Consider the following 9,550-nt stretch of genomic DNA (forward strand, 5'->3'; position numbering starts at 1 on the left):
AACATTAGGGAAAATCAAAGCTCATTTTGCAGCCTTTTAGCCCAGAAGGAAAATAGCCCTCCGCCAATCAGAGGGCCAACGTAATGGAAAAAATTCAAAAAAATGAGATAAAAAGAAAGGTCAATGAGTTTGCATTCAATGAGGATACCTGAGCTACTTTATTATATCAAATGTATGTGTCAAATTGCACTCTCTTGAACAGTTTGTTTTCCAAGACTTTTTGGCCTTTTTCGAGCCTTCGGTTGTTCATTTTCAATGTTTCAAAAGTCATTCTAGGTTTTTGGCCTACCTTGGATGCGTCGATGAGGTTAAAACAATCAAATTCTACACCCTATGTTAGATATAATAAAGTAGCTCAGGTATCCTCATTGAATGCACGTCTACTTTGGTACACATACTCTGTCAATTTTGCTTTTTTGATATTATTCATTCTTGAAGCAAAAAAAGAGAGAAATATAGCAATTTCTCTCAGGGCCCCAAAATGAGCTCTGATTTTTCCTAATGGTGCATCTAAAATATGTAACCAGACGATGTTAGTTGAATAATAGGGGTCTTTAAATCTACTAAATTCACATAAATGTACATATAAAATAGGTTTTGAATTCACAAAATCATAAAATTCAAATTTTTATAAAGTGAAAGGGATATAAGACTTGTACTGAAGTAGGCGTTTAAATATTACTAATCGAAATGCACATTACATGAAGGTATTTTTTTGGTAGTGCATTGCTTGAGAGTGAAGTCTTGAATTTTGACATGTTTCATAATAAATTAATCAATATAGGGACTTGAATTCTTCTTCAGTTCAATGTTTTGATGAAGAAGATTTGAAGGCATTGAGACCTTAGAGAAACATAAGCTATGCGAAATTAATTGCTGTATTTTAAAATCGCTTAGAAGAAAATATTATTCTACTTTTGCAAGAACTAAAGTAGATTGAGAAATATGCTTTAGGAGTTCACCTTAAAGAATGTTGTTATACCACGTACATTCAAAAGGAGGGGGTTTTTAATTCACCTTAGGACTAGATTTCATGGGTAATTTAATTCACTTTAGAAAAATTTCCATTAGTTCAAGATCAAAGTGGGGTAGTTTTAGAAGGAAACAAAATTTAGTTGAGGGGTTTTTCAAATACCTATTAAATGCATGTGATACATAGGGCTTCTTAATATACACCCCCCGAGAGCATGCCTAAAGATATCTGCAATCTGTAGAATATCTCAATAGGGGGTTTTTTTGAAATGAGGAATAAGCTTATACATTAGGGGTGGGGGCCCTTTTTCTTTTTTCCCAACATTGAATTTAAGTTAGGGGGCCCATGCCATATTTAAGAGGGGGGGACATAGTATAGGCTACCTTGGGTAACTAGTCCAAACAAGTTTGGCTTTGTGTATGGTTTTAAATAGTGACAAGGAAAGTAATCTAAATTTTCTTATTGCATAATCTAAATTCTTGAGAAAGAACGCAGATTTAAGGAAAGGGGGGGACATAATAGAATTTTGGTGGTATCTTATAAGCTTAAATAGGGGTGTTTTATCATCCTACGTGGATCTTAAATAGGGGGTTTTCTTGAAGTTCATGCACGCAAGTGACGTCCCCCTTTAATAAAGAGTGAATCCCCCGGGGTGATAATCTACCACTCTAACTTCGCTATTCTTTTTGTCACAAAATCTTAAGCATAGAAGTGACTGTAAATATGGACTTGGTGCCCCCCCCACACACACAAGCATGCATGCAGGTGCACACATGTACACATAAACATGTGCATGTGAATGCATGCCACACACACATATGCGCACATGCGTGTAACATTCACACACCTACCAGCTACATGCACACACATGCATGTGTACGTGCATGTACACACATTGTACCTTAATTCTTAGCATACTCTAAAATCACATTCTTTGTAGAGAAACATTGGTACCTTATATAAGAGTGGGCCAGTTTAAACCTAACTATAATATATGACTATGTTAATTTTATATGTCATGGTTTCTTAAAGCACAAAGAAAACTTGAAAATCCTTTTAAAAGTCTTGTCAAGATACATGCCAAAATCAAAATACTAACAACCTCCACTAATGCAATAATGTCTCGCTAAACGGTTTGAAAGTTGATAGAAAGCTCATTAGGAAGTGTGCACGAGCCTGACATTACAAGAAATGTCATTTTTGAAAACTTAGTTAACTCTTTAGCTTTTAATATTCATCATAGTCAAAGGAAATTTTATAGAGTTCAAAGGAAAATCTTTAGAGTCATGAACCATATCAAGGTAGTATAGGTAGAATTATTAGGAATAGAGGCATCCAGCTCCTATTTTGTTATTGAATAAACCATAAGTTCATATGAGAATTGAAAGTTGAGGCAAAAATATGGAATGGGTAAAAAATTTATTGGTGTTAGTAAAGGAGAACGATGGGGAAACTTCAAAGTGACATGTGGCATAGAGAGAGAGAGAGACTAGAGAGAAAGAGAGAGATCATGCATGCGCGCGTGCGCACACACACACAGACACACACACACACGCACACATGCATACACACATGCACGTACGCATGCACATGCACACACACACACACAAACACAAACACACACATACACACACATGTTACCATTGCTTGTATGTGAACTTTAGGGAAAATTGGCGATTTAGCGCACAATCCTTTGTCTTGATACCATAACCATGGAGGGACTTATTTAAGAAAAGACCTTATGGAAACACTTCACATGTTCAATTCCACAACTAGAATAACCACCTTTATAAACAATGAAATTTTTTGGTGTTAGGTCCATTTTCTTAATCATGGGTATATGGTTTCAAGAACAATGAGGCATGCTAGGTTTTAAAGGCCTTATACTATGAGGGGGTACAATATCTCCAAGATTATTTTAGAATATACCTGTGAGATTAAAGATTCTGAGAGATAATAAAATTAATAAAATGAAATCAAGTGCACAATGTTGTTTAGGAATTGATTACATAAATATAAACCTTTAAATATTTATGTGAGCTTAGAGAGAGAGAGAGAGAGGGAGAGAGACTTCGATGCAGTTGCTTCAATTTTGTGAGTGCAAGAATACTTCAAATGAATCCTTGAGTGTCTCTAGGTTTGAGTTCATATCCAAGGGTTGAATTGGAGCAAAGGGATTGATAGACTGAGACGATCAAGTAGGGAGAAGGGAGGGCTAAGAAAAGGGGGAATGGCAAAACAAGGGTGAGTGCCTGAGAGAAAGGGGGGAGGGGGGGAGTGATGAAGAGAAATGGATAGGGAAGGGAGTACTCGCCAAGGCAATGATAGGTGGGAGGAGAGGAATTTGTGATGTGAGGGTTTAATTTTTTGCCTCTAGCCTACCTTAATTTTTTGGGACTTACTCGGGACTTATAACTTAACTTAATCAGGTTAATCAACTGTGGGGCACCCAAATGGGTTGTCCAAAGTGCCGATTAGGAGGAAAAGAGTGGGGGGAGATCCCACAAAGAGGAAAGAGTGAGCGGAAGAAGGGGGAGATCTGAGGCTCGAGGGAGCCTGAAGGGGAAGAGAGTGGAAGAGGGGGGAGTGGAAGAGTGAAGAGAAGATTGGGAGGGGAAGAGTGAGAAGAGGGAATTAAGTTGGGAAGAGTCGGAGAGGTTAGATTGTAGATTAATGGGCAGGAAGAGGGAGAGCGAGCACTTTGGCTTAATTGCCTATATTCAAGGGAGTGCTTAGCTAATTTAGGGAGGGAGTAGTTAATTGAATTTCCTATTCTTCGACATAGGCGGGCATACTTGTTTTTATGGGCTAGTTTGGGCCCTTGGTTTTGACCGTAGGTTTAATTTGTGTTACTTTAATGGGCATTAAATTTTGCTTTTCTTTCTTCAGGAGTTATTAAATGGATGCATTGATTTAGCAAACAGATGTCTGCGATGCAATGCATTTTGCGTGTCTTTCCTGTGACTTGCCATCCGGTCCACGGCGCTTTCGGCGAATGGATCGTCAGGTGCGACTATAATGGATTATGACGCGTGCATCTGTAGATGTCGTGGGAAGGAAGAGTGCCAGGAGAAAGAATCCGTTGATACAGCATAATCTCCGTTGATTCTGTTATCAAACGAAGCTTGCGACGTGACGTTAAAGCTTGGAGTTGTGGTATGGAAACGGCATGTTGGGCATTAGTTAATCAGTGTTTGAATATAGCATAATTGCCGTTGATTCTGTTATCAAATGAAGTTTGTGTTATGATAAAGATTGGAGAGAGAGTAAACTTTGTTGTAGGGAAACTGCATGTTTGTCATTAGTTAATCTATGTGGAAAGGTAATGAAAGACGTTCTGATGTTTTGGAGATGTGGCTATTTCCTGTCGTTGGCTACATGCATCCGTTGCAGCATGCGCGATTGATACTTTGCATGCATGCGTGTTTGATGCTTCCACTTGGCACTATATACTTTTCTCTTTTGGTCTTTCCTTGTCGGAGTGAACAGCATAGTGGGTTGCTCTCATGCGGAGCAGCTGATTGAGAGCGAGGGGAATCCGTGATGATATCCGAAAGGCAGCTTTTCACGACGAATCTTTCGATCATCGCATCTACAAAAGAAATCTTTGTGGGAGGCATTTGAGAGGAATCAGGACCTCGGAGGAATCAGGATATGGCTAGTGCTGGTCTCATAAGGCACCACCTAATTATGGTTTGTCGTTACGTGTGGTGGTGCTGTTGTTGGTGAACAATTCGTGTGGCTATCTTACCTTTCAATGTATCAATTCACTTGGAGCTCACCTTATCGGATGATTCGTCTGTACAACCTTCTGTGATCTATCTATGGATTGATCGTAGGAACAATTTCAACGTTGGATTTAAGGTTTGCAGACCTCTAGATTCTCCCTCTGATATTTCCCTTACGTCCTTCCATTTTTGCTACTTCGATTCTCTCTCGCTCTCTTCACTCACACATACACACAATTTGACAAAAATACACATTTTCATTCTTGCTTTCATACTTTAATCTTATTCGAGCGGCACCGCCATCCCTTCATACCTTCGACATTGATATGAGTCTTCTCCAACACTTGAGCGGCACCGCCATCCCTTCACGGTACCTTCAAAGCTTCCTTCATCTCAAATGACAAACGTTCACAACACACAATCCAGCGGTTTTGGCTATCCTCGCTCTCATTTCCAGCTCACCTTTCATTTCAACCTCTGCCCCATCCAGATCTCAACACCTTAATGTAAGAATCAGCTCAGCTCTCTGTCTGCATCTCTCCCTGCATATATACGTTACTACATCTGCAGCATCTGCTTTATATCATCTCTGACTGGTAGGCATGTCTCTGTGTGAGAGGCGATTCAGATTGGATCAGCTGAGGTTTGGCGTTGTATGATGTATCATCTCATAGACAGGATCTCTGCCACGAGAGTTTCGTTGAGTTTTTATTACTTCTACGGCTGCATGATGCTCAATATTTCCTGATCATCTCCGAATTCTGTCTTCAATCCTTGTATAGCTACTGGTGGCCCATCTCCTCCCTATATCTTAACGGGTAGTTTATAGTTCCTGGGTCCCTAAGCATAAGCATTCTCACCCACCTTGTCCAAGAAAAGCCTCATCACTATCGCTTTCTCCTCCACCATCCTGAAAACATTCTCCTACTCCAGAATACTTTCATTCCGTCCCATTCATGCTCATCTGATTTGCTGCCTTCTCCTTCGACTACTCTTTAAGTATGCTTGCGGTTCATGACTTTCCCTGAAGGTCTTCCTGCTAATTGCTGTCTTCCTCCTTGCTTATTGCCCATTTTGCTCCTTGTCCCTAAGCTAATCCTATGCTGAACTGTTGTTCTTTGATGTAGTGCGGGCGGGAAGGTCGTGGCCTGATTTGCAAATTGTTCGGTGTGCGATTATCCTTGCTCCAGCTTTTGGTTCCTTCCAGACTCACTGCAGATTCAGTACCTTCAGAACGTGCGCGTGTCGACTCTGCCGGATGTGCAATTGCACCGTGCGTGAACAAACCTCGAATTGCTCAAGTTGCAACCTTGCAATTCCAGCATGTCTGTTTCAAACGCAAAATCGCTGGACGCGTTTGAAAATTGCCGCAGAGATCCTGCACCTTCGAGGTTGGGTGGGTTGAGTCCTAGGACGTCTTTCTCTCAGGACTTGGCTTTCCTTGATTCGATGACCCCCGAAAGAGACCAAGCAGTCCTTAAAGATGATTACTCCTCCGAGTTTGAGTTCTCTAAAAGCGCAGAAGTCCCTTCTGAGGAGAAAATTCTATCGGCAGAAGAGCTTTTCTTGGATGGCAAGCTGCGGCCCCTGGGGCGGTCTTCTCGCATTGAACCGACTTCAACAAGAAGAGAGCCGTCGGTTGAGCAGGATGTATGTAAGGAGGGTCTTCCTATGTGGCGGCAGCTAAGGAGCTTCAATGACCATGCCCGTTGCACCTCTATGATTAATTACGAGGGTGTTGGGGTTCGCAGCTGCATCAGTCTCAACAATTCCCGTTGCCCATCACCCTCCAAATCATTTTTGCTGACTTCCACAGCTCCAGCGTCTCCCAGTGCCTCAACCAAGTACTCTACTAAATTCAAAGATATTTTCAAGCTGAAGAAGTTGGATATGCCCACGGCCAAGGAGCCACAATCTGCTGAGATCCCCCGGGACTGCACTATACCATCGAGCTTCCCATTGCCTGTATGTTCAAGGTCATTCTGGCCCTTCTTCAGAAGCGACTCAGCTGGCGAGAGCACGAATACTCCTGTGGTGTGGCCATTGCCGCGAAGAAGCAACTCTGCGGGTGAAAACAAGACCTCGTGTTCCTCCTTGCTGCCCCCTAGGAGCAATGCAGAAAGCGAAGCTAAGTTGTGTAGTTCCCCTACCTCCACCAACCTTCAAATAGATCCATCTAAAGACGCGAACAAGAGTTTGCCTGCTCTTCCAAACAGAAAGAGCAGCAAAAGCCATTCACTTCTGGCATCTCTGAATTGTAGAGCTGACGCAGCTGTTGCTGTCTCTTCACAATCCGCATCTCCCCCTACTCCAATCTACCGCTCTCCGTCTTCGCATCTATCTATATCTGGGCGACCAGTCCTGGCACCTAACAAAGGAGTTTGTGAGTCTGCAAAGGCTGACAAAAGTGGGTCGAGCGCGAAGAAGGGACGAATGGATTCTACTTCGACTGCAAATGCTTCTGCAAACGTAAATGTCTCTACTAAGGCTAGAATTACAGGTGCAGGAAGGCCAAGTAACTCGACAGGGAGTTTTGCTGGACGCACTAGCCCAGATAGGAGAGGAGCTGTCTGGAATGGTACTAGGAGAGGTAACGAGGGAAGGAGTGCTATGATGGCGTTGGACAGAGGCAGGATTGGACCCAAAATTACTGTGAGATCTGAAAGACCCATTGCCTACATATCCAATGTTACCCCGATATTGAATGTCCCAGTTTGCACCGGCCCCTCTCTTAGAGGAGTGAAGGCATCATCAAAATCCAAGAATTTCAATTTGGGAGCAGTTAGAGCTAGGGGGTATACTGAGCTTCCTCGTAATACTGACAGTCAATATGGAGCATGAATGGGATGAAACTGTCAATGGGAGAGAATAACACAGCATAGATTTATCACAGAGTCCATAGCAAGTAGGTTTTGGATGCTGAGTCCGGACTACAAAGTATTGTAGTGACTATCAAGCGTCTACACTCAGAGATTTGAAGAAGAGTCTCCAAAGAATAACACCCTGCCTCCTTCACTAGGCAAAGGGTGAAAACGTGAAATTCAACTCTATCATCTTGTCCTTTGATTAACTCAGATTTTGTAGTTGGCAGCTCTGGACTCATAATCTATGATACTTATGTATGATTCAGAGCAAATATATATAAGACAACCTGCCCTTGCTAGGCTGTAAAATTGTTGCATGCCCAAGCTTCAAGAGTTTATTCGAATACATTTTGTGAGCCATTTCTCTCTCTCTCTCTCTCTCTCTCTCTCTCACGTGCAGTGTGTGAAGATCAATAATTCGCAGTATAGAAGCGTAGCACTTGAGCGTAATAACATTTGTGAGGATGATCAAAAGCAACACCAAAAAGCTTCACAATAGTACTATTTCTGACGCAAAAGGACTTGCAGATGCCTATTCTAAGCTGAACGCTCTTGCGAACTTACAAACTTTTCCATGCCTCATTTGATTGTCTCAGATACGCTAAGGACACCTTGAAAGAAATCATGCATTTTCCTACTGCATCCATTGAAGCAACTTCTCGGGCTTCTCTCAATTCACCTAAGAGTGATTGTACACAATGTTGTGTCGAGATCATTGAAACGTCTCTCAAGTTTTGGGATGTTTCGGGGTGTAAAAAAGAAGTTTACTTCTCTTCATCTCTTTCTATCCCCCCTCCCTAATGTACAGGCATCGCTCTCGTCTGGCCACTCCTTTCTCTGATGATCAGCGTGCTCACTATTACTCGACTACCCAAATTGCTCTCTTCCAAGCCGGAGATGGAGCTCGTCGATAACTTGCTTACCACTAGCTGATATGAGATTTAGTTGCCATTCATCTTTCTTGAAATTGGGCGCCAATGTTAAATTCGATCCCCATTATCAATAACAAGTAGCATGACTCGTCTACAACCGGTAGAGACCCACTCCCCTTGGTCTCAAGGTGGGAACCTAAAACACTAATTTAGGAGTAACCTAACCCGTCTAGGACGTCTAGGATGGGCTAAAGACCCGCTCCACTGGGTCTCAACATGGGATCTTGAAAGCAACCTTGCTAATTTGAGAATGGTATCCGAAGTTGTTTTGCCACATCCTTTCAAGATGGCAACAAAGGTAAAGCTACTTGGCGACAAAACTTGCTCCTGTATTCACACAAATGCTAAAGGCTTCCTCGCTTTCTTCTTGTGATTGTATTGAGCGTATTTGCAAAGCATCATGGCCATCAAGTCCCATTCTCATGATTGGAAGACCATTGAGGCATTTTTTAAAACCAAAAGAGAGGAAAAACATGGAAACATTCATTCTAGACCATGAAAATGGGATATACTAGCCAATATATTTTTCATGACCCTCAATCTACCTGATTTTAAGTCCCTTGCATAGTATCATGGCCATTGGATCCCATTTTCATGACTAAAAGGCCACCGAGGCATTTTTTTGAACAAGAAGAGAGGATGCATGGGAAAAAACATGGAATTGTTCATTCTTTACCATTGAAAATGGCATTCAATGGCCATAATATTTTTTATGGGCCTCAATATAGGTTATTTTTAGTCCCTTACAATGTATCATGGCCATCAGGTCCCATTTTCATGACTCAAAGTCCTTTGAGGCATTTTTTTGAACCAAAGGAGAGGATGCATGGGAAAAAACATGGAGATGTTCATTCTTCACCATGAAAATAGGATTTAATGGCCATGATATTTTTCACTGGCCTCAATATGGGCTATTTGAGGTCCCTTGCAAAGTATCATGGCCATTTGTTTTCATATTTTGGTATAATTCCATGTGATTTGACGGCGTGTCGTATGATGTGGCATCCCCGTTCCCCCCTCCCACCTTCTCGCATCCCGAAATGTTCCCATTCT

The 9,550-nt window shown here is 41.8% G+C and overlaps 1 protein-coding gene across 3 annotated transcripts; it reads left to right on the forward strand.

Annotated features, from left to right (window-relative positions):
- The first annotated feature begins 4,651 nt into the window (after positions 1–4,651).
- LOC147881056 (uncharacterized) lies at positions 4,652–7,846 on the forward strand. Of its 3 annotated transcripts, none has more exons than XM_087370025.1 (2): positions 4,652–5,071; positions 5,829–7,846. In XM_087370025.1, exon 2 carries the CDS (start codon positions 6,025–6,027, stop codon positions 7,540–7,542), a length of 1,518 nt encoding a protein of 505 aa, XP_087226151.1. In that variant the 5' UTR covers positions 4,652–5,071; positions 5,829–6,024; the 3' UTR covers positions 7,543–7,846. The 3 variants fall into 3 exon arrangements, with proteins under 3 accessions (XP_087226151.1, XP_087226153.1, XP_087226152.1); XM_087370027.1 differs by having other exon boundaries at positions 4,652–4,837; XM_087370026.1 differs by lacking the exon at positions 4,652–5,071 and adding an exon at positions 5,500–5,700.
- The last annotated feature ends 1,704 nt before the right edge of the window (positions 7,847–9,550 follow it).

The sequence above is a fragment of the Dipteris shenzhenensis genome, chromosome 31, assembly GCF_047967505.1.
Source record: "Dipteris shenzhenensis isolate YYH24624 ecotype China chromosome 31, Dip_SZ_1.0, whole genome shotgun sequence".
Lineage (NCBI taxonomy): Eukaryota > Viridiplantae > Streptophyta > Polypodiopsida > Gleicheniales > Dipteridaceae > Dipteris > Dipteris shenzhenensis.